This window comes from Spermophilus citellus, assembly GCF_964194105.1.
Source record: "Spermophilus citellus genome assembly, chromosome: 11".
NCBI lineage: Eukaryota > Metazoa > Chordata > Mammalia > Rodentia > Sciuridae > Spermophilus > Spermophilus citellus.
Window position 1 is genome coordinate 84,669,917 of NC_138192.1, and position 25,868 is coordinate 84,695,784.

A 25,868-nucleotide genomic window follows, 5' to 3' on the forward strand; every position below is an offset into this window, starting at 1 on the left:
GGAGCTTAAAGGTCATGGAATTCAACTCCCTCATTTCTCTGTTGAAGATACGGGGGCCTAGACATAGCCTGTGATTTGCTTGAGGCCACAGAGCTTGTTAATAGTGGAGATGGGAATTGAACTAAGATCTGCTCAGTCCTGGGGCAATGCTGAACTCACTACACCACAGATGTTCTGCACCTATGATCAGTCTGATCTAATGAGATCTTGAAGCACACAAATAGCTGGTGTTATTGGTTGTGGCTTCCCCTCCACGGCCATTCATCTATATGGTGGCAGAGTGTGAAAGAGCAGAGGTGTCTGACTTGTAAGTTGCTATGGGAGAAATGAAATGATTCTGTACCCAAACCCTGCCCCCAACTTTAAAAACTTCCTGCTTTATGTTCATCAATAATGAATGGCCCATTCCTGCAATACTCAGAGGGAGCTTACATTGCACTTTCAAGCAGCTGGTTAGTGATGTAGTGGATAGAGTCTTTCTTTCAAATCCCAGGGCAGCAGGTCCTTCAAGGCTAGCATTGCATTTTCAATTAGCTGCTGAGTGAATGCTTGGCATGTGTATTAGTGAAGAGGCACACAATTAGCTTATTGTTCCTTTCTGTATTGTGCTGAGAGGATCCAAGGGATTGGTGGGGAACAGGCAAGCCAGGCATCACTGTGGATGCTGAAGAAGGAAGTTCCTCAAACCTCTGCATCTTCACTTGCTCAGTCTGGAATTACAGCTATTTGTTACAAAGCACTGTGTGTGGCTTGGTGGAGTGTGCCTGAGGAAACACATGGTGGATACCACTTGGGGCTAGTCTTTCTGAGTTCTTTACATCTCTGAATAATTCTCATTATTATCATGGAGCCCAACAGCCCCAAGAAGATACAGTTCGCTGTGCCTTTATTCCAGAGTCAGATTGCACCTGAGGCAGCAGAGCAGGTAAGTGGGCTTGGGTGGGGGAAAATTCCTGGATGTAAGATAATATGAACATACATTTTTATTTAGTGAAAGTTATTTTTTTAATCTCTTGAGTTTGTTAACTTTGGGACTTTTAGGATAAATGAATGAAAAATAAGTTGGTTTCTATATGCACTTGAATAAACAATTGGGAAACTGTTGGCTGAAATATAGCATTTCATTTCATACAAAATTAGCACCCATTGGGAAAAATGGTTATATTAGCCATTCAGATTTAGAGCTATCAATATTTGTGTCTGCATATGTAAATAACAGTTTTAACATTTAGAGCAAATTTTAAGACATTTTCAAAATTAGCAACATTTTATTTCATTTTTTAGAAAAAAAATTTGATGTAAAAATGAAAACATTAAATGCCAGAATAATTTTAGATTATAGGTTTGATATTGTTAAGCATTATTTTCATTTAGTACCCCAAACAGTAATTATATGTAATATATAATAAGTAGGATTTGTAGGCATATGTACAATTCTAAAAAGATTGTATTCATATATTACAAATAACACTTCAACATTTCCTAGATTTCTTTTCTCTATCTACTATGGCTGACATCTCTATCTCCTTTCATAATCAGATTTACTTAGACTCTTTATGCAATGGCACCACTTAAAAGATTATTTGTGATAAAACTTCAAATATAGTATACTGTGGGAAGACAAAAGCAAAGGAATCCATGGGGGACATGCACCTAATTCATTAATTCCTTGAAACCTAAATTGTTCCTTAATCCGTACCCAAACGTTTGATACAAAATCATAAAATAATTATTGAATCTCAGACTTACTCCTAAATTGTTTTGACAGTCAAAGGTAGATCTATGTAGACTCAGGCCAGATCAATACGACCTTGAACATGTATCTCTGCTGAATGGAGCATTCCTTCTGTTTTAAACAAGATGCCATTGGTACATTTTATCCTCTATTCTACTTACACATTCTTGGGGAAGTCAACTATGAATGTATATGTTAAAGAAATAAAGGATAGCCAAAACAAGAAATTTGATTCATAATATGCTCCTCTAACTCTTCAAATAAGGAAAAAAAACCCAAACAAACAAATGAACAACAACAACAAAAAAACTAACCAAACCTCTTAGTTTTAACTGAATTATATCTTATTCCAAGAGCCATATTCATTCTTTACTTGCTGATTTGTTCTAAAAATATACTAGAAAATAAAAACTTAGCTATAGTAATTTAAATTTAAAATACATGCTATTAATTTAACTATGACACTGCTAGAAATTCGAGGTTGCCAAGTTCCTCTTACTGCATTTAAAGATAAAGGAAATGGATCTTGAAAGCATCACTGAAATTATGAGGGTCTTGCCATAAAATGAGCAAGTCATTCTCATACCTTCACTGTATATTAACTTTCAGTTACATCATTGGAATATATACAACTATTTCTTTTCTGTAGAAATGTAGCTTTGTACTCAAAGAAGGTGATAGTAATATATGACACCTTAATAATCTGGCTTTCTATTATTTAAAAAAAAATAGTGGGCACATATTGTGTGCCCTCTGGAAGTATGTTTTTGTATGTTGGGGAAATATGAAGATGGGTATTTTTGTGAGCCACAGGGCAACCAGGGGCCATGTGGGATTTTCACTGACATTAGCTGGGCCTTTGTTGTTCACAGATAAGGAAAAGAAGACCTACACCAGCATCACTTGTGATTCTCAATGAACATAACCCCCCAGGTAAAGAAGCATGATATCTTTGACATTGGTGGGACAGAATGGGGTTGTTTGAAGACTATCAAAGAGCTGTCATTGCCAAAAAGTTGTGATTCAGGATTTCAGTTAGTAGCGCTCTAACAAGCTAACCTATAATATGGATCATTTAATAGATTAATAAAAAATAAAATCAGAAATAACTATTAGAGGGACTATCTCAGTTAACAGCTAGCTTTTTTTTCTAGAATGACCCACTGGGGATGATGTGAAATGTACCTTTAGTTTGGATGTCATGTGTTCTGGTGTTTGTATAGAATCTGGTTCAGTGCTTACTAATGAGGCGGAGTGAGAAGTTGTTTAATTAGATTTCAAAGCTCAAATAACAGCCCTAGAGATCCTTATATTTTTACAGAGTTGGTTTTTAGTTATGTCATGGGGTGGGCCATGAGCCAGCACTGGCTATAGTTTTGCTGCTGATGTCATCTCTGGATAATGCAATTGACAAATAACCAGATCAATTTTCAGCTCTGCCCATTTGAGAGCCATTCTGAAGGTTGCATCCATTTGTTGAGGTTTTATTTCCCATTTCCTGTAAAAAGTAAAGCTGCATTATTATTCCTGATAAAGGACTATGATCGGCAAGGCACGAACATTATTTACGTATTGAGTGGGGTGATTTTAGTCGTGCATTTAAATGCTGCCTCTAGAAATATAAATAGGACCAGAAAGGTCACGGCATTAATTTGTAACCAGGAGGAAGTTGGTGTTGGATTTTTTTGTAGGTATACACAATGAGGGAGGAAAACAAATGAGTTTGAATAGTGGAAATATAATACATCTAATTATAGGTTGTAGTGTGAATGAGCCATTTTAAGAATACCAGATTAAAATTGTCCTTGACTTTGTCAGATTCTTTCTAATTAGAGAAATACATGAAAAGAAAGTAAAATTTTCATGAAATATTCATCATTGAGCCTAAATACAAGAATATTCACTGCCATCGGCAAACACATCAACTATTTATTCCTGCTGAAAATACTATTATAACTTGATTCCTTACCTTTGAAGAGCTATGAAGTTTTAAAATCATCTTCAACTATATTATCTTAGTAAATGTACTTTTATTTGGTTGAATAAGAGGTGAAAATGTACTTATAGTTTACAAATAAATACAAGTATGTAGACACAATGACTAAATCTTCTCAAGCAGTTTTATAGCTATTTGTCATGGCTGCCTTACCCTCAGTGGCAATCATTTCTAACATGTCTTGGAATTTGTTCCCTGTTCAAAGAGTTGCTGCCCACCTTGATTTCTAGATATCCTTCAAACAACTAGAGAAGAACCTCCCTAGTTCTGCAGGCACCACACTGTTTATTTAGGAAAGTCATGGTTATTGTCATGTTCAAAGTCTTTTTTTTTAAATAATTTTTTAGTTGTCAATGGACCTTTATTTATTTATTTGTGGTGCTGAAAATCAAACCCAGTGCATCACACATGCTAGGCAAGAGCTCTACCACTGAGCTACAGTTCTCTATTCACTCAAAGAGCTCAGGAAATAATTGGGGGTTCTTAGAATAAACTGTAATTAGTGGTGTTTAAAATTCAAATCCTGGAAATCTTTCTTTATTGTCCATTAATACAGCAAATTAAATTAATTTTTCATTATATAAATATAATTAACAAGCCATTTTAATTTGTGTGATGATATTATTAAATAAAAGTTATAGCTTACAATTTTTTAATCTTTTTAACCTTTCCAGGAGTTTAAATCATTTGAAGGAAAGATTTAATTTTACTTTTAGGTTCATATATGTATTCTGTTCATATTTGGTACATAAGAAATTAAATGGAAAGATATTTTTACACACAAATAAAGATTTGTTTGTTTGTTTTATACTCCATCTATGCTGTTCTAAACACACAAATGAGATAGGTGACCAGCAGGTAGGATTCCAGGGGCAGAAAATTGCCACCCCCCATTCCTTTCTAACAAGTGACCTGGAATTCTCAGCAGCAGAAGCACTATGGAAATAGGTTCACAACTTGTTAAGGATATACCATCCTTTGACCTGGATGAGTTCAACTCAAAACAATGGCAACAGGAACTAAAATATTTGAATTGAAGGCATTCGACCTGGGAAAGTCTAATAGCAAAGATTGTGTCTTTGTGGTAGAAACGGCAGAAGCCAACAACTTGCTCCTAGGAATACTTCTGTACAATCAGATAAAAATAGAAAATACTTGAAGCCTGAGATATGGGTGTAAGGAATCTCCAAAGACAAATGTCACCTTTTTCAAATGTTTCCTTGGGGCTACCTGTGTGAATGAACTTTGCAGGAAACTGCTTTTCCTTCTACATTTTCAGTTCCTTTTCTAATCAAGCTTCTGTTTCTGAAATCCTTTGTGAAATTCTACCTCAGAGTATCATCGTCTCTTCTTGGCCTGAATGCTGTTTGCTTTCACTCTCTGATAATCTGTAGCTAGTGATGTGGTTCCCATATTTTTATTTAGAGGAATGCAGACATGGAATCTTCTATATGCAGCAATAAATGGCAATGCTGCTTTTTGTATCTGATAACCTCATATTTTATAGATTTACTTAACCTTACTTGTCTTGAAGCAGACTTATGAGTGGATGTATATTTGGCTGCCAATATGTTATTGTTTGGATTGCAAATTTTAAAAGTCCAGTATGCTAAAACCTTGGTTGTCAGACTTGGGGAGGTGGTGGGAACATCAAACAGTGGTCCCAGTGGAAGGAAGTTGAGTCACTAGGGGTATGCCCTCAGATGGGATATTGGGACATCGGTCTCTCCTTCTCTCTCTTTGCTTCTGGCTACCATGAAGTGAGCAGATTTGATCTACCACATGCCCCCCACCATGATGGTCAGCCTTACCACAGTCCCATAGCCAGAGGGCCCACTGACCAAAATAAATAAATCTTGGCCAAAAGAAATCTTTCCTCCTTATAAGTTGATTATCTCAGAAATTTTGTCACAGTGACAAAAAAGATGACTAACACAAAGTATAGAAATATAGAGCTGGAAAAGAACTTCAGGAAATAGTATAATCACACATCTTCATGAAAGACATAAACCAAACCAAGTCTCTGAGACTTGCTCCATTTTATGTATTTCAGAGAAGAATCTATAATTACCTCTGGTTTTCAGTTTCAGGTCTGTCAATTCTAAATATTAGAAAACAGTTTCTTCTACCAAACTTCAGTACAAATTCCCCACTTTACAATAACTCTTCATTTATTTCCTTAATAAAAATTTATTTTCTCGCCTTTTAAAATACATGAAAGAATTCCTTCTTTTATTTTCTTTATTGAACATCTCCAGATCCCCTACAGGCCTTAATGAACAATATCCAAATTCCACCCCCGCCCTCTGCCTTTGGAGCCCAGAGCTGGACACAGTCTTCCAGTAAAATGCCAGGCTGGACCAGGCCTTCTGAATATTAAAGTTTGTGGCATCCGTTCTGTTCCACTTACTGTTAAGTGGAGGCAGTATGGTTACAATTATACTTAATGGATCTGATTTCTATTAAACATGAGTGAACCGTAAGAGGACTGGAGCTAAGTGAAGGTTTGGGTAAGTACCCAGGAGTTCTGGCGTCATTTAAAAGCTTATAGTACATCTAAAATTGGGACTAGAAAGAAATATAACATAAAATGATTTGGGGGATAGTTATTGAACATCCTATCACAGCCAATTTTGGGAGGAGATTAGCTTTCCCTTGATCCTTTTAGCTACAAATAGTCTTAGAAATTAGAAATAAAAACAAAAGGATATTCTCACATACCTCAGGAACCTAAAAATTAGTTAATATGAGATACAGTAATTAAATATCACATTCTCTCCTTTCAAACTTGGTAGTAAATCTAGTCATTAGAGAGAATTTGGATTTCCAACCACTTGGGTTAGTTAGCTCCTTAAACTGGGAAAGAAGCCACAGTCCATTCTGTAAGTAGCACATGACTTTCTGAATGAGGCACGTATTTCAGGACTCAGTAAATTAACTAATGAGATTTTGAAAGCTCTGGGTTGAGAATCCTTAGATATTATTTATATGATAGCTACAAAATAATGCTGGACTCACACGGAGTTGTTCAAAATATGAAGGCATTCAGAAATTTCTCATGATGCCCTTTTCCATAAACAATGAAATGTCTCTTAGGGTCAATAAAGTGAACATGGAGATTTATGTTCAGTGTCAAGACATTCACATGAATGTCATCTCTTCTGAGGGAAAACCTCTGTTTTACAAAATGAATGATTGTGTGTCAAAAGGCAACTGGACACCTTGAATAGAAGATTCAGGGATCACACTGAAGATTTTCCAGGGCCTCTGAAAGATGGTTAAGACTTTGTCACATCCAGACTATTTATGTTACACCTCCAGGGACCTCTAGTCTAGTCAGTGCATTCAAGGAAAAGATACTTGCCTATAGCATACACAGTTAAGTTTCATTTTAAGTTATTTGGGAATGTGGTTGTAATACTTTCTGACACTGACCTTGCTGGTTGCTTAGGATTTACTTTACCTTATTACTATTAATTACAGAACAATACAAAGGTTCATGTTTGAAAATCATTTGAGCTAACTGGTGTTAATTTCTAAGAAATTGTCAGAAATACCTATTATTTTTCCCTCAGCATTGATTTCTGTGGGTTATTAGATGCCAAGCCATGTTGAATAATTTAAACACAAGTGATGCAACTGATTTTTGGTGATTCATGCATCCAACAATTGATTGACTTATTTTCCCATAATTATTCAGTTTGTGCAGCCAAATTGCCTAATCAATTGGAATAATTGAGTGAAGAATGAAGTAAGCTTCAATTCTTAGTAATGCCAAGGTATGCTCAAGTATAATCTTCAACTTAAATAAAAGGAAAATGAAGGAGCAAATCATAAACTTGTGAAATATTTCCTCTTTATTTTGGCAGGATGATGACTTTTATTCATTTTGAATAATAGCATGTTCCACTCACCTTTTATATGGCTTGTTTAAAAGTTAGAAATGGCTTGGTGAAATGTGACAGAGTGACTGTAATGTTAATTCACTTCATCTTTTTGGGTCTCTGTTTTCCTACAGAGGGGGGATGTAGCAGATAATACTTATAAGGTATTTTGTAAGTCGTAAAGAGGCCCTGGCTTTGGAAGGGGACTGGCCCTAAATCCCAGCTTTGCCAGTTATTGGTGGTGAGATGCTGGGTGTATACTTAGCCTCTCTGGGCTCAATTTCTTCCTTTCTTAAAACAGAATATTGAGGTAGAAGAGAAAGGCTCTCACTGTGCCTGCTGCCAAGTAGATACTGACAACCTGCAGTTCCCCTGTGTCATGATACCCCAGCCAAGAAGAGCGGATCCTCCTAAAAGCTGCATTTCTTACTAGAAGATAGTCCTACTCTATTCCAGTCCTAACTGTGTTAGGCAGTGGCAGACAGAGTCCCATTAGACTGGAATAGTTGATAAGAAAAATTATGTACAATACATTCTGATTCTTCAGTGCAATTATGGAATCGTTATGCATCTTATATGGTGGTATTGGTTCAACTGAGTATGTCTTGCTTGCAAATATAATTTTTGTAGAATATGAGTCAGAATTTTCTTTAAAATAAGAATATTAATGTCTACCAAGCTATGAAAGAATGATTGCAGATCTGTGTTTAATCAAAAATTAAATTTAAGTTTTAATAATATGTCAAAAGAAAAAAGGTTGAATATTGAGAATACAAATCCTTTAGAGACAGCTGCCAAACACTCTGGCTCCTCACTTCTGATTCCACTCCATTTGTTCTCACTTACCTTCATACATCATGTCTATGCTATATTCTGGCTGAGCTTTCTTCCTTTGATTCCTTGAAGTAGTTCTCCTATGCCAACTCTTAAGAAAATAAAAACTGACTCATTTACATAAATCAATCTCTATCTTTCTCTTATTTAGATGAGAGGGCAAGACTCACTTAAATCATAAAAGTGTTCCCTAATTAACTGATCCATTGTATAACTCTGCTATTCCAATACTCCCCTTCCACCTTCTACTCTTAAGGCTATTTATTGATTTATACTAGTTGATTGGGACACTCAATTCAGTTCAGTACATATTTATTGAGTCCTTATTCCTAAATCCTCTATGAAAATGTGGTCAAGATAACAGAGAATAATTTGCCTGGATGAACCTTGAAAAAATAGTAATAATATAAATCTGAACTAAAACCATGGTGAAATTAATTACAGTCAAGGCATAGGGGCATTATTATGCTCACTATTCCATAAAGTGCTTATGATACTTTGTTTTTAATCTTTTGGCTTTGATATTTTAAGGATTAGAATCAAAGCTATATTTTTATTATTATTCCAAACTATGAATAGAGTATATACTAAATACCCATGAATTATTACATTAACTGGACTTTAAAAATCCTGAAAGTTATTCTGTCAAACTTTTTTGGCACCTACTCTGAATAAAGTATAGTTTTACTATTTTCAGGGGGCAAAATAGATAAGCCTCCATCCACTTTGTCATGGAGAAACTTACATGAGATATATTTTACAATTTGACACAATGCATTTTGATAACAAAACCAACAGTACATGACAAAAATATATATGCAATCATATGTATCAAAAATACAAAATGTATTTCACTTCAGTATAGAATGTCTACTATAGAATTTTTTTTTAAGGATAAACTACCATTAAAAATAAAGTACAGCACACAGGACATGTATTTGACTTTCAAACATTTATCAATGTTTCCATTAATAAATGGAAACTATGATCTTGGGGAAACAGATAAGTGGTAGTTAGGAGTTGACATTTGGGGATTGGATCTCTTATTCCTGAATGTGAATCTAGAGTGGCTACTTACTGGCCAAGTTACCCCAGGAAAGTGACTTATTCTCCTAGGATCTGATAAGCTCAGTAAACTGGGCTTGTGAGTCTCCAAAATGCATGTTTTTTTCAGCAGCAATATATTTTGTTAAATGTAGTAAGTAGGAAGAAGGCTCATCTGAGTCCATTGAAAAAATGTGTATATTTTTGAGTCTGTATACTAACCAACACAGGTGACATCCTTGTCAGCTGCTCTGGGCTGTTCAGCTGCACATTCAAATTTAAACCTGAGAAGGTTCCTAACACTCTTTCTAATTGCTTCTGTTTGATGGTCATTTTCACAAAATAGTAAATTAGTGGAGCTTTGAGAAAATCAAAATCTATCCAAGCTCTGCAATCAATAGAGTTATTGCCTTTCTCCTACCACCTGAAAGCCAATGTCTAATTAAAATGCATCATCCATCTTTGAAAACAACTTCTGAATTCTTATCTCAGCATTTCTGTAAATGGGGTTCCCCACTCTTTTAATCACAGAACCACACAGCCTTGGAATCATCTCTGACTCCTCTATTTCTAACTTGCCTCCTGCATTACCAATGTTCTTTCTGCTGGCTGTACTCTACAAGTGAAACTTGACCCTTTTTACTTTTATTGTGTCTTCTGGGTCCACAACAGTCTTAAAGGATCTCGGATCACATAGTAACTTCCAAACTATTTTTTCATGATTGTAACACTGGGAGTTGGTTTTGTTTAAGGAGACTTAAACTTAGAATCAGTGAGCGTGGATTTAAGTCATGACATGATTGTTGAAGCAAGCCTCAGCTTCTTCCTCCATGAAGCAAAGGTCTTGGTAGCTCCAACACTGGTTGTATTGCTGTAATCAAGTGAGAAGATATGTGTAAGCAACATTGCTGATACTTTCAGCAGACAAAATTACACCATGGGTGATATACTATAGCACTTTACTTTTCATCGTTGATTTGTCATCTCTAATTTATATCCTATAATTTATATGTCCTACCTTTTAGTTATGATAAGGAACATGGAATCTTCTCATGAAGATTTCATATATTTCATCATCATCTATACATTATTCTCATTTCTTCTCTTAAATAAATCATTTCAGACTGACGTTTATATGAGTCAGTCCATTGAATCTTGATTACCTAAATTGTTGACAATTGCCCTAAAGCTGAGACTTGAATAAAACAAAATAAATTTTAAAAAGGAAGGTAAAATAATTAGGTTAAATTATGACTTACATTTTACCACTTTATTATCTTTTTATTTTTGACTGAGAACTTACAAAGCAGAACACAAGAACTTTGACCATTTGCCATATGAACCTTCCTGTTGAAGAAAATTTAGCAAAAAGATTTCATTTAGATCAAGTAGGGACAGGCTTAGGCTGTATTTGCTTCCTGAATCACTGTAAGGATTACCCACTCTTTAATCTCCAGGGAGTCTAAACATTTCCCACTTGCCCCCAATTATTGAAAGATTTTCAAGAAATAATGCCAGAGAACCACTTGGCATGACATTTCAATGAAGGAAAACTGTATAAAAGATTAAGATGAAATGGCTCCTCTCAAATTCTACCACAGGTAATTTTATTTGGTGAATAGCCCAGAGTTCCTGCTTCACTCAACCAATAAAGGGGACTTTTAAACTTAGGTCCTGGAGATGGCTGCAGATATTTTCCATCTGTGTCCATAGTCATAGCCATTGTTGGAATCCAGGAAAATACTACTTTTACTTTTTATAAAGACAGTTATAGAAAAAAGGAACATATGCAAAATATATTTTTAAGTACATGTACAATGCAAAAGATAAAAAATGCCTCTAATCTACAAGTAAAAGGAAATATACACAAGCTCCAAGGCAAATTTAAAGGGGCTTATAGTAATATATCTGACTTTGGGTTGTTTTTCGTTTGTCCCACAATGTATCTCCTCAACAACTATTTAACATATATTAACTTCCATTTTAAAGAGTAGGAATGATAGGTAAGTTGCTCAAAGTCAAAGAAGCTAGAAAGTTAGAACATCTGAATCATTATTGTCTATCCAAAGTGTCAATGAACTATTTAGATGCTTTTCTCGAAAGAATATAACATATTAATGTTATGTTAATAACATTCTTCTTTCTATAGACATGCAACATCATACATGTTCTTGTACTTTATTAATGAAGGTAACCATAAGTTAGTTCCTTGTTGTGGCTTGGCCATATGTGAGTCTGTTTGGTATTCCCAGGATAAGCTTCTTTTTTATTCTGAAGTAAGTTTACTCCGAAGTGGTAATTCTATACTTTTTTTCTTTTCTTTGTAATTTTCTAGTGAAGGTGACTTTTTAGAGTTGTTAATACTGTATGTTTTATTAAACAGGCAAAATTTTTAAAAATCAGATAACCAAACTGAAAAAAAAATCTTATTCACTATTCTCTTCTTAGAGTTGGAGAATTATTTATTCATTTCCCTGCTTGCCTACCTACATATTAATGTATTGAAAAATAATTATCTTGACTTAAAATATTAATTAGAAGGCTAAGACCTCTGTGTTCTAGTTGGCCAGAGCAGAAATTATTGTGATCATGTTGGAATGTCATCTTCCTTTCCCAACTTTCATCTTTCTTATCCTAACAGACTCAAATCAAATTCACTTTCTTCCATAAAACTTTTATGAACCATTCCTGCTGAAAGGTTTTATGGAAGTCACTGGATCCATTAACATGTTTATTCCAACTGATTATCCAATATCTTTCTGTCACCTAGTAATGCTCTGAAGGAATGGGTCATAGAATTAGTAAATTTTAATATGGGTAGGAAGAAGAAAGATTTTGTCATACAGCCCTTCTGTTTGTTTCTGCCTTTGGTTAAGTCCTTTCTAAATGGCAGAACTGAAGAACAAGGCTATGAGGTCCAGGAAGGGGCAAGTGAGTATGAAGGACCCTCACTGGGGAAGGAAAGTAGAGACCATTAAAACTAACCTAATCATTCCTCAAGGCTTATTCTTGCCCTTTCATTTCACAAGAAACATAAGTACTGATGTGTAACCCACTGGATGATTGTGAACTGCTTTACTGAGTATTTATGGACATAACTTAAAGTGGCCTTTGAAGGACAATGCACAGGATCAATGGAGTCCTTTGAATCATTTCAGCAAGGATGACTTTTAGTAGAGGAGGACTTGCTGCTTTGTTTCAGTAGAGACAAGCTGTGAGTTAAGGACTACAGGTAATTAGTGACTGAGATGCATAGAGGAGAGTTCACTGTGATGATTTTGGAACATCTTGAGTTTTGGAGGACAATTTGAAGCCTAAATAAAATTTAATGACTGATTCTATACTTTTACAGTCCTTAAATTATTCACATCATATTCTAAAGTGTCAATAAAATATTGATGATATAAAATTGAAATATGTGACCACTTAGATGCTTTCTTACAAGAATATAGGAACTCAAGAGTTCAATACCATCCAATAGTAACAGTCTCTCTCCCATTAAAAGGTCATATACTTTCCTTCTATCTTTATTATGTATGAGCCAAGTAAATAGGGGCAGGGTTTTCTTTTTATTTCATTTGAATTGCAAAATAAATTTTATTTTTTAAGGAAATATTTTGCCCAGTAATTCTTAAATTATCTTTCTTTCTTCTTTCTTTCCTTCTCTCCTTCTCTCCTTCTCTCCTTCTCTCCTTCTCTCCTCCCCCCTCCCTCCCTCCCTCCCTTTCTTTCTTTCTTTCTTTCTTTCTTTCTTTCTTTCTTTCTTTCTTTCTTTCTTTCTTTCTTTCTTTCTTTCTTTCTTTCTTTCTTTCTTTCTTCTTTCTTTTTGCCAATAAGCTATAGGAATAGTTAACAGCCTTGTAAACAATACTGAAAACTGGACAGTCCATTACATACCAAAAGCATTTACAGTTACACAGCTTACCCAAGCACTCATTTTGTTGTTTTGTTGTTAAGATTTTTATGTAAGCAGAACTTAATGATTATAAGAGAAAACATTTTAGAGTGATCTGGTAAAAACTGGTGAAAGCACTCAATTTTTATGCAAGGAAACCACAGAAACAACTTACTCCAGCTCAGTGAATTATTTGTAAGTATATGTATGTATATGAATGGCTTCATTTCACAACATTCCAGCTGCTTTATTATTTTCTGACTATGTTAGGTAAGATTGTGTTCTAAGTACTCCTGATATCTAGATAATTATTAACATGCCTGTCACTGTGGGCCTGCTGCTGTTATATTGCATAACAATGATCTCATTGCACACACCAGCCCAGTTTCCTTATTTCTAACTTAGTATAACATTCTTCTTGGCACTTTTTCCAGACTTATTGCAAACCACTTTCTATGGAGATAATTTTTTTCCTTTTAATATTAATTTTTTTCTGTGTAAGCAGCTAGAGTTTGGAATCACCTCATTATCTTTAAAGTGAAAGGTCTACAACATGAAAGGCTTTAGAAACAAACTTCATGTGAAAAAATAACTTTATTAGCATGAAAGAAATTCAAAACTGTGACATAGAGTGTGAAGAGATAGAATGATTTCCCACTCCAAATTGTAAACTCTAAGGAATACATGTGAACTGAAATGGAAACAAAATAAGACAAAACAATTAAAAAATAAAAACAAAACAATATTTCTTCATGTTACTAAATTTATATTGGGATTAGTAATAATTATTATATAAGAATTAGCAAAATTCTCTGTGCTTAAAGTAGAATACTGGGATTTGGGGATTTTATTAATAATCTTGATTGAATATTTGAAAAAGAAAAAATATAACTAGAACAAATACATCAAAATGATATTTAAAAGAACTAAAAGACAAAAGATTACTGATTTTAAGATATTGTTTATTAATATACTTCATGATAGACTAATTTACATGCTTTAAAAACTCCAAATACAAATGACGAATATTATATAACAATCTCACTAAAAACCACCAAACATTTGGTAGAATGAAAAATATATATTTAAAAACTGTGTGTATAAGATGACCCCGAGTATCTACATATCATAATTCTTACCTTCCTCTTCCTTAACTTGTAAAATCACACTATTCAGAGTAATGGTAAAATAAAATCAAAATAAAAGTAGGGGAAAAAAGAAAAGCTAAATCTTAAAAAAAAAAAAAAGAAAAAAAAACCCTGACATTAATAATTATGTTGGGACAAGATCAATCTGTATTCTCTCCCATCTCTAAGCAAACATCAGGGGCTTTGGGGGCAGGGATAGGTGGGGGAGTTCATTAGTCACCCCTGAAAAACTCATATTAGAGACCCAGGCTCACTGCAGCATATAGCAGCTACATATTTGAAACACTGCATCAGAAAGGCATATGCAAATTGAGATCCTTCACAAGTTCTTCCCTCATATTTTCCTAGCAACTCTCCTGTATATCATTGCCTTTGCTCACTTTTTGCTCCTATGATACTGAGATTTCTTAGCCCAAAGAAATCCTGGATGAAGCCAAATTCTCTAGATCTGCTTTGTTCTCAGCCTGCTCCCACAACACTGGCCAGACTAGCTACTTGTTCTTTAACCATTTCCAACCTAAATCTTTGAATACACATTGTTTTCCTACATAGAAGGCCTTCACCACAATGATTTTACTAACTACTTGCATTTTTTTAGATACTCAGATACATTTTTTCATTCCTTATTTTGTACATGGACATACCAAGAAATATATTTTCTAGAAGTTCATAGCTGAAAAATACTACTAAGTACAGTTAAGAAAAGCTTTAAATCCCCAAACTTTCTATATTATACCACAGGTAGACAGAAATCACTTCTGTGGCATTTCCAAACTAATAAGCTCAGTGGTGAACCTCTATGACTTTGTTGAATTGTAACTGTGTGTGTGTGTGTGTGTGTGTGTGTGTGTGTGTGTGTGTGTGTGGTGAGAGAAAAAGAGAGAGAGAAATTGAACAACTGAACTCTACCATTGGGACTTTTCACAAGTATAATTAATTATTGTAAAACAAATGTTCAGTAGCTACCCTGACTTCTAGTAAAATCATCCTGTTTTCATTAATTTTTGTTTTATAGGATGATTGTTTACAAGCAAAGAAAGAACACAGTGAAACTGGTAAAACCCAAAATTTATTTTCTATTTTGATCTCAACTCTATGCAGGCAGGATTACCTTCTCTAAGAATTTCAACTTATGATTAATCAGATTCCACATGACCATTTCCAGTGATGAGGATCTTAGCTCTTTTTGAAGCATAAATGTTTTGATGGGACAATAAAATTGTTAGAAAGATATCCTTGTATCTAGTTAAAACACCCTTTCTGAATCTTTTAATTGTTGATCTTGGTCTGTCCTAAAGGATCTTAAAAACGTGCAATCCTTCTGGAGTTGACAAATTTTCTTACCTACAGGGACAGATAAACTCATTTTCTCTCAGTTCTCTCTTACATAAAATGTTCAGTTACACTTGCCTTTTCAATTATATATTTTTAAATATCTCACTATTCTTCTCCCTAGGGATACTCAGATTTTTAGCACAGCACCCAAATTTCACACATTCACCAGAGAGTTATTATGCATCTACTATGGGTCAAGTTGTGTGCTAAGCACAAGGATTTACAATGAAATGTTTGTAGTTGGTGACCGAAGTATAAGATTCTTTAGAAACATTTTAATCCAGTTAGCAAAGACTTAATGGGGGAAGGAAACTTATGCTAAAACTTGAGAAGGAAGACTATTCAAGACCAAGGGCAAAGTAAGGGCAATGGCCCAGAAACTCCACAGAGCATTACAGACTCTAGGACCTGAAAGGTGTCCAGTATGATGTAGTACGGTGTGACACCAGGACAGGGTGGAGATTGGCAGGTGCCATGTTGGAGGGCAATGTGAGCATTTTTTAAAGAGTTGGGATTAGGAACCACAAAATTGTTTTAAGCAGGAGAGCCCATATTTTCAGATTTTCTTCTTAAAATGTCTCTGTGGTGGCAGATAAAGAATGGAAGGAAGGGAAAAAGTCCTTGTACATGGAAAATTAGTGAATTTGATTTATTGGATGAACAAAGGGGAAGTGATAAGGCTATAGAAGGGGAGGCTTTTCCTAACAAGGTGAAGGTCTTGTGGGGAGGGTAGGAGATGGTGGTGAATTCAGAATGGAACACATTACTCTAGATGTGGTGGGTAAGAAAGCTTTCATTCTACTTTCACATAAAATATTCATAACATTCTGAGAAGTAATACTTCAATAATGGAGCCACTGGTATTAAAACCCTCTCTAGTAGAGCCATTTTAGAGTAAGCACAGTGTACTTATTTTCAAAAAGATATGTTTACGTGGTGGAAATTATTGCATTGATAATGTTATTAACATATCTATTGTAGGCTCAATATATAACTACCTGAAAAATAATTACTGCTTTTAATCATTAAAAGAAATACAATTAAATGTATAAATCATTAGTCAATCAATTATGATTCACTGTTCACATCTACTGAATATGCCAAATTACTAACATGCTACCAGACAATTCAGGGCAAATGGTATAAATTATTCTACCTCCAGAATACTGGAGAATACTACCTGCTTACCGCTAAGAAATAGCTAATCCCAAATTGTATGATCTCATTCAAAGCCCAAGAAGGAACAAACTTTTATTCTTCTTTGATGAGTTTTATTTTATTTTTTTCATTTTTAATTTTAAGCAAAGTGAGTATCTGTGGCTGAACAAGTTACCTATGTGTGGTTGTTGGAAGTTTTGAAGATTTGTAAATCAGAAACAGCAAGTCATCTCAATCTGTAATAAGGACATTCATTATAGCCCATGTAAGCATACATGTTTCGTATCATCTCTATTATTTACACCATTATTTTCAGATATGAACTACTTCATTTTGTCATTTTCTTGTTCTTGATCTCAATCTCAGAAAAAAAATATTTCTAGCAGTGTGGTGTGGTATAATAAGATGTAACCTTTGGAGCCTAAAAGACCTAACCTTGAATGCCACTTACTAGTTTGAGTTCTGCCACTTTAGGGAAGTCTCCAATCCTCTATGAGCTTCAGTTTGCTCACATATAAAATATATTTAATGATATGGTTTTGGAGGTGAAGATAATGAATGAATTGTTTGACATTATAGCATCACAGTATTAGAACCAATGATAATAATAGTAAGTGAAATATTAATATTGTGAAAACTATTAAAACAAAGAATGTTCTCTTTCCTTTTCTCAACTGGAAATTCTACCAATCTAGTTTTATATTTGTTAATTATATTTGATGATTTTATGAATCAGGGAATGAAGTGTCCCAAAGATCATTGATTGAAATTTTAAACCAGCTACTTAAAAAAATCACTAAAAATAATTTTGAAACTAATTTCTATTATTATTGCCTATGATTTTACTAAATAAAAAAGACAACGAAGTCTGGAAGTGATGCTTTGATTAAAAGAGATCAAAGACTTAGACTGATCTTCACTAGAACACTAAAGACTCTTTAAAAAAACGTTGCCTTTTAATTTCTTTGTCAGAAGATAAGGATTAAATGAAATACTTTAAAAGTGGATTCAAGGTTAATCAGATAGACACAAATGGCCCAGAACATCAGTGGAGCAGGACTGAAAAAATGCAAGCCAGATATTTTAGTCAGTTTGCTTATAATTACTGGTGACACACATTGGTTCCCAGGAATGAAAGGTAAGTGCTGATGAACATGGTTACAATTATAAGCAAAATTACATGCACTAACTTTTGAAACATTTTCTTTAAAAGTTCTAGACACTTTTTCTGGCTTATCTGTTCTTTGTTTAACAATGGCCTTGAGTTTTAAGCAGTTTCCTCTTGTAAAGCAGATGTGCTGAAATGTGTGTGAAGCCATGAGCCCTCAGGAGTGAGACACAAAGAAATGGAAACCCCATCCTGTACATGAGTCATTATGGAAATATCTTAGGTGCTACAAAACGCAAGAAGCTTAATGTCTTGAGCAATGATTAAAAAGAAAACCATGGACATTGTAATGTCAAGAATACTTGAGTTTCCATTGTGTTGATTTTCAAAATGAGGATGTAGGAGTGGTATTTCTTTGTTTGATAGGTTATTACTTATATTCTTGCATTTTAGCTATAAATTTTTTCCCTGTACTTTATGAAGAGGCAGTGGGGGAATAATTTTAAAAAGCAAAAACAAAAACAAACTGCTTACTGGTCAGGAACTTTTAATATTAATATCTGTCAAGATCTAGCTATATAAAAGGGGCTAATCATTTTATGGCTTTCAGTTGCATTTTCTGAATCCATGACATAAAGAACTTTGATGAAATGACAGACATCCTTAGTTTTTTCCACCCTGTGATTAAATTTTAATAATTTTACAGTTACTGTTACCCACTCACATACTTCTATCTACACAGATATTTTAACAAGCTTTATAACTGATTGTGTATGAATTGATAACTGACATTCTTTGATGGAATATTATGGCTTATTGCTTTTAGAAAACATTAATAACAACACTAAAACTACTAATTTCATAGCTTTGGTTCTTTCTACATTAAAATGCCAATTAATGTTCAATTGAAATTTGGTTTAATTCTGAAGCTTTATAGAGATCTCTTTAATGTCCATTCCCAAATATGCCCTATATATATTGTCTTATCTGGAGTTCTGTGTTTTTTTTTTTAAATATGTCATATTGAGAAATATGGTGGTGATTTGAAAGAGAACTAGACAATGAGGGATCTTGTCCTGACTTCCACTAATCAAGTGATCCTGGTAAAGCCATTTTCCTCCAGGCCTGAGGACTATATAGTTTTATCTAGATCTATCAAAAAGTATAGGGCCTGAAAATGATAACTAGATTAGCATATGTAAAAATAAATCAATATCTTTGCATAAATCTATGAAGTATAATGTCAGCTAATTATTTGCAACTTGAACACAGTGTAGTCATAAAAAAAAGTTCCATTTAGTGTGAGATATGAGTGCATGATCTTGATGCAATGTGGGAGGGGCCCTCCAAATCACTGCCCTTGGTAAATGCACATGGGTCAAGACTGATCGACAATGCTTCCAGAGGATGCTCTCCATCTAGCATTTTATGGTTTTATTCATTACTTAAATCCTGCTCTGGTTGTAATTCATGATGGTTTGCAGTAAAAGAAAACGGAAATAGCTTTACTTTGAAGGTAGTAGACATGGTATAAGGGTTCTGGTACGAAGATGGATATGGGTTTATGTCTCAGATTACTACTTAGTCATCTAAGGATCCTGCAGAAGTGGCGTAATTTCCTTGAAACAGTTTCTTCATTTGGAAACTAGTACAGGGCTTTTCACCTTATGTGAATACCAAATGAGGATTAAATAAAATAATAATACAGTTATTGGCACATGGTAGTTATTCAGTGAAATGTTTCCTTTGCCCTTTCATTTTCAACATAAAAGTCAATTTAATTCACATTTTTATGCAGTCATGTGAAAGTTTGAAAGAGAAATATATTCCTAGTCATTTGTAGCTGAAATGTAGTGATATTACAGCTTCTATAAACCATAGGCATAATTTAGTCAGACTACACATCTAATTTTGTCTTTGCTTCTGATAACTAACTGTAAGAAGAGTTTGGGCTCTTGATTATATGGTCAGTTATTCTTATCCTTCTATTATCTTCTTGAAAGCAGTTAGACATCTGTTTAAGTTTTGTGTCATTTTTATAGGCTAGGCCCTAAAATAATAAGTTTGTGTGATTCATAGCCAAATTTCCAATTACAGAACTAAAGTTTTAATCTCACTTTCATCCATGATCCAAAAGGAATCTTTCCTTGTCATCACAAATACATGATAGCATATAGTTTACCCATCTTTAAAGAGGGTGAGCCATCTTTGAAGTCTTTGCCAAATTCTTGGGAGGCCAACAGGTTTTATTATAAGTTTCCACTAAAGGCAGACATTCCAAGTGAATCAACAGCACCTTTAGGGCAATTTAGTTATTCATAAATTTATTTAGTATAAATTTAACAATAAATTAATAAATTAATTAAGAAAAATATCCATTTCTGAGAACATATACATATGTATATGTATGTATATACATATATGTGTATGTTTGTATGTATGTTTATATGTATATATATATATACACACATCTTGGATAAATTTATATCTGAACTATTTAACCATTTTCCAGTCACCTTTCCATATTGTAAAAATCAGTATCATCAAAAGTGTTCCTCAGTTCATTCTACATTTTAAAAATACAGTTTAAAAAATTTTTTTAAGTTGTCTACAAAATTTATACTGATTTCTCTTTGCTCAGTTTTTGCTAATGCAGTTTTAGGCTTACTTATAAACAAAAATGAGTGCCTTTAGAAAGAAGTCAGGTAAGGTTTTTTCCAACCATGACATTCCTAGAATAAAGTTCAGTGCATTCAACGTGGTCATAAAGTTCTAAATAGCAGTTTTGTATGTTGTTCCTTTTTGCATTTGTACTTCAGAGAGCAAAACCCTGCCCTGGCACATTAGAATGTTATCATCTAAAGAAGATAGAATAGAATCAAGATCAATGTTCATTTGCTCATTCATGCAGTCAGTTAATAGGTAGCAAGTGCTGACAGCATATTATAAGCAGTAGTGAGAAAACAAGTCCCCACTCTTTTGGGGACTTTAAACTGCAGTGGGAACTAGTAAGAGAAGGAATTATTTATCAATATTATCTGTAACATGAAAGTTTTTGTGAGTTTGTGTTCTGTTTACAATAAACAAAATATATCAAAATGCATAAATTGTGCTGTTTAAAATACATCCATATACTTACAATGTATTTAATAGGCATTTGCTACAGATTATTATTTTCATAGAAACAATTATACTGCAAACAACATTAGTCTCGAGGAGGAGGTTTCTAGGGTGAATCAACAAAGGGAGAAAAAAAATCACACTTTTTTGTTTTGCATTGCAAAACAGTGTGCTATTTATTGATGAATGGTCATTATTCTAACAATATCAGTTAAAAGGACCTGGTTATAATTCAGGTTAAGTTCATTTATTGACACTTTATGTCCATTCAGAATAATCAATAATAACCATTTGTATTGATTTCCCTCACATTTTATCTTTGTGATCTTATCTTCTTAAATATTTAAAAGAAAAATAGTGGACAGGAATGTGAAAAAAATGACTTCATGTTATATATAGCTTTTGGTTATGATGATCTATCTAAACTAAACCAAAACAAAAATATTGAGAGTGTAATTACTGAGACCAGCTTCTGTGCTAGGTGTGTTGGGATAAAGCAGGTCTCATGGAGTGGATTAGAGAGCAGGCAAACTTGTTTAAGGAAACAACAAGGAAATCAGAACAGTTAGACTGAACAAGCAATATAAAGGAGTTTCAATAAGATAGAAGGTGACTTATTGTTTTAAAAAGGTGCCAGCAATAAATGCTGTCAGAGTTCACAGAGTGAGAAGTTGAAGATTCATTTTTCTTTCTTTCTTTTTTTTTTTTGAATTGGTTTTATGGAAGAGTTGGAATTTCATTCTAGGTATAGTTCGGAAAATCATGGAGATAGGACATGTAAAGTTCAGACAGTTCAGGTCAGAGTGCAGCAGATGGTTAACACAGATCAATGAGAACTTAGGTAGATGGGGACCACTGTGTGAAGAGGCCTGGATAGGTAACTCTGAGTTTGTCTTGCAAAGTAGAAATTATCGGCCTTGTATGAGCTAGAGCATGATGTGAAGGCTCAGCATGAATCATGAAGAATGAGGAATAGCATAAAGGTCAGTCAGGAGAGCAATGGAACAGTGTAGGGATGAGCAATAAGGATATAAACAAAGGTGGCAAAGCAATGGATCATAAAAAATAATTTGTGAAGCATTGAGCAAAATGAATTGCTTGACTGCTTGAATTGTTGATTACTTGAGCTGAGGAAGTTGAGAGAGAAAGGCCTGAATCAGAGCCTACACAGGTGAGAAGGGAAACCTAGACGAGGGAAAGGGAAATAATTTTGTGACAAAGTGAAGTTAGTCCTATGTATACATGTAACAGTTTTATATCCACTTTATATCACATTAAACCTTATAAAGCCCTTGCAGCACATACATCGCTGAGATATTATTGTATTTATGACTATATGCTGTGATAAAATGCTGTACAGAAAACTCAATTTAAAATACAAACCAAATGATAAAGAGTGATTCCTTTAAGAACTAAAATTGTATATCATCATAGATGAAGCCTGACATTTGTTGGAGAAGTGATCTCACAATAGTTTCTGAAGTTCCTTTTGTGGTAGCTGTTACCTGCTCATGTGGGCTCTCTAGCCTCATATGAAGTGTTTTCTCTCATCAGATATTTTTGGGATCCCTTGGGTGGAGTATCACATTTTTGTCATTTCCTATTATTTTCACTTCTCTATCAGGCACAACTGCTCCCACTTTGTGAGTTTTTGGTCACCCTCAGTGCTGAACCTCCAGATGACTCATGGTAAATGCTGTTTGGTCAAAAATGACTCTGATTGGTTCTAACACATCAGAAGAGTCCCAAAATAAATACTTACGGGCAAGTCTAATAGTATGGTGAAGGGTCTCACCCACTTTCTAATTATAGCCCTTTCACCCATTTTCAATGGGAAAATGAATTCAGAGCAGGTATGTAATGAACCTCATTGGCTCAACAAATCAGTGGCAATACAGAACTTGAGTTCAGATCCATCTGACTACAAACCTTGTGCTTTTACCCTGAATTGTTTTATGCTTTTATTAGTGCACTACAGTTATACATAAAAGTGAGGTTAACTTCTGAATTTTTATAAATTGCTCCAGTTTCATAAGACAAGATTGAAATAACTCCTAGGGATCAGATCCAGACATTTATCACATCAACAAAACATTAATTAGAAATACCTGAACTGAAGCCAAGCTTAATAACTAAGTTGGTAATATTCTCTTCAAGTTAGGCAGTGGCCTTTAGATTCATCTCTCAAATAGCAACTGAGGAACATCAGATTTATTAAAGAAATTAGATGCTTAAGAAATCAGTTCCTTGAAAATATGAGTATTTGAAACTGGTTTAAACAAGTTAGGTATTGGTTTGGTATTTAATATTGAAGCTTCATTGGAAACATAATTAGTTTTCATATTAGACCAGGAGATTTTAGACATTCTGAAGAAAGATTTAAAAGATTAAAATGTCCTGTGTGCATTTACAGTAGCATTATTTTGATTTTTGATTTGGCAAATTGTGTAAAACATAAATGTTGCTGTGTGATTTCTGATAGGAAAGATCTGAGGTAAATAGACTATACATTTTTATTCCTACATTATCATTGCATAGAATTAGAAGAAAGAAGAAGAATATCTTAAGGAAGTTATTAGACATGCACCTGAATTGTGGATTTGAAGGACAAGGTTTAAGGAAGACTATACAACCTGTCCATTCTCTCTTTCTCTCTCTGAGAGCCACAGGAGGATTGATCTTGTTGGGGGGGGGGGTGGTGAGAAGGGCAAGTCAATGTTTAGAAAAACCCTGGGTAGAACAAATAGTCCCCAGGCTGCTCTCTCTGAGCACTTCTCAGTGTGTAGTGTCTCCCACCTCTTGAATTCTTTCCTACTTTCTTTCCATAAGAGCTCTTAGTCCTTATCCTCTCTGGTACCTTATCCTCTCCCTCCCCACAGTCTTCCTTTCTTCTGCCTGAATATTCATTAGCATGAATAGAGTCAATTTCTTTCTAAGAGAGCTTGTTTTTTGACCATCTACAGCCTTCCTTTCTTTCTGGCGGTTTATGACTCAGCTCCTCAAAGGTTGGTCTGGCCTTGTTTTCAGATTCTCAGCAGTCACTCAAGCCACTTCAGCTTGGTTTTCACCAATCACTCTCTAAAGTCACTTTTTCCAAGTAAGTACATTTGTGCCTTCTCTGTGCCTGTCTGGATCTCTTACTGGCCTTTTGAAAATGCTGATGATTCCTTCCTTGATATTCTCTCCACCTTTGATTTTTGTGATTCCATGCTCTCCTTGTCCCCCACAGCCTGGTGACTTCTCAATATTGTTGGCTAGTGGCTTCTTCTCCCTCCTACGCTCCACAAGTGGTGCTTTCCCTGGATCCAAATGTTCAGTCCTTACACTGCTGCAGAGTTGGTGTGACAAATCCCATGTCTCTCATAATTTTCCACTCTACTTTGCATTCTTTTATTCTTTACAGATATAAATAATAATTATCTCCTATGTTAAATATGAAGAACTATGTTTTTGGCTTCATTAAGCTTAAGGTATTTTAAACCTGTTTTTCAGTTGAACTAACTAAATTTAGTGAGAATAGCCTAGGGGTGTATAATTATTGCAGGTCTTTAAATTGAAGTTTCTAAATCTTCCACTTCTCTTACATAACAAAATACTTTAATTTGCATTTGAATGGAAGGTACTTTTGTATACAATGTCACTTTTACTTCTCCCTCTGGTGCTATAAGGTAGGTAGACCATGAGTTCTTATAACTTCTGTTTTAAAGACAAGAAATCTATTATTAGAAACTTAAATGATTTCCTTTGTTAGGGGATACCAGAGCTGCTTCTTAAAGTCAAGTGTTTGGAAGCAAATTTACTTTTCTTTCTACTTACTATTCTGGGCCATGGAAATGTTGCTTTATAATTATCCATGAGTTATTTCATGAAGGTGTGCTTTGAATAGTGCAATGAATAGGTTTATAGGGTGAGATTGTTCTACATATGGTGGAGAACCAGTTAAAGCTTATTGACTGTATTCCATTTTAAAATAACTAGCTATTACAAAATCTACAGTTCTGAAACATTTTGCAGTAAGTTTTATAAATGGAAATTTATAATTTAAATTATTTTCATAATTTGTACAAGTTTTATGAAATATTTCTCTCACATGAACTTTAATTTTGCTCCAAAACTCATAGTTCCACACAGCATATTTTTAAATAAACTTTTAAAACTCAGCCTTTTGAGTACCTTTATATCATAAGCACAATAGAATTATAGATTTATTTTGACAATTTTCTGGCAGTGGAGTACATATTTTTGTTCTAATAAAATCAGTACAGACTCATAATTTTCTAATTAGTGAAAATCAAATGTCTGGAGGAAAGTACATCATAGAAGCCAGGATGGACCTGAGAAGGGAAACAGGTGAACTTAAAAAAATGATAACAGAAGCTTTTGTAATAATTTTAAAGTATTTATAATTCACATTAGGATAATCCAAGTGCATAATTATCATGCAGATATATGGGCTGAGGTTATAAGGACACTATTTTTACATAATATAAAGTATTACATTATCATAATCAAAGTCTCCACTATGAGAAAGGATGAGTTGGAATGTAAATGTATCTTTTGTAACTCAAGGAGAATACAGATGATTTTTCTTTCATATGTGGTAGGAAAGAG

General features: G+C 34.1%; 1 protein-coding gene across 2 annotated transcripts in view; it reads left to right on the plus strand.

The window, feature by feature from the left end:
• Positions 1–789: 789 nt before the first annotated feature.
• The window catches only part of PPP1R1C (protein phosphatase 1 regulatory inhibitor subunit 1C), a gene marked incomplete at its 5' end in the record, with an annotated part of 123,995 nt that continues 98,916 nt past the window's right edge, over positions 790–25,868 (plus strand). The window contains 2 exons of one of the 2 annotated variants that reach the window (XM_081262267.1): positions 790–925; positions 2,608–2,668. In XM_081262267.1, coding sequence (XP_081118393.1) covers positions 845–925; positions 2,608–2,668 — 142 coding nt within the window. Of the gene's footprint in view, positions 926–2,586; positions 2,669–25,868 lie in introns of both variants that reach the window. The other variant, XM_081262266.1, reaches the window with a different exon arrangement.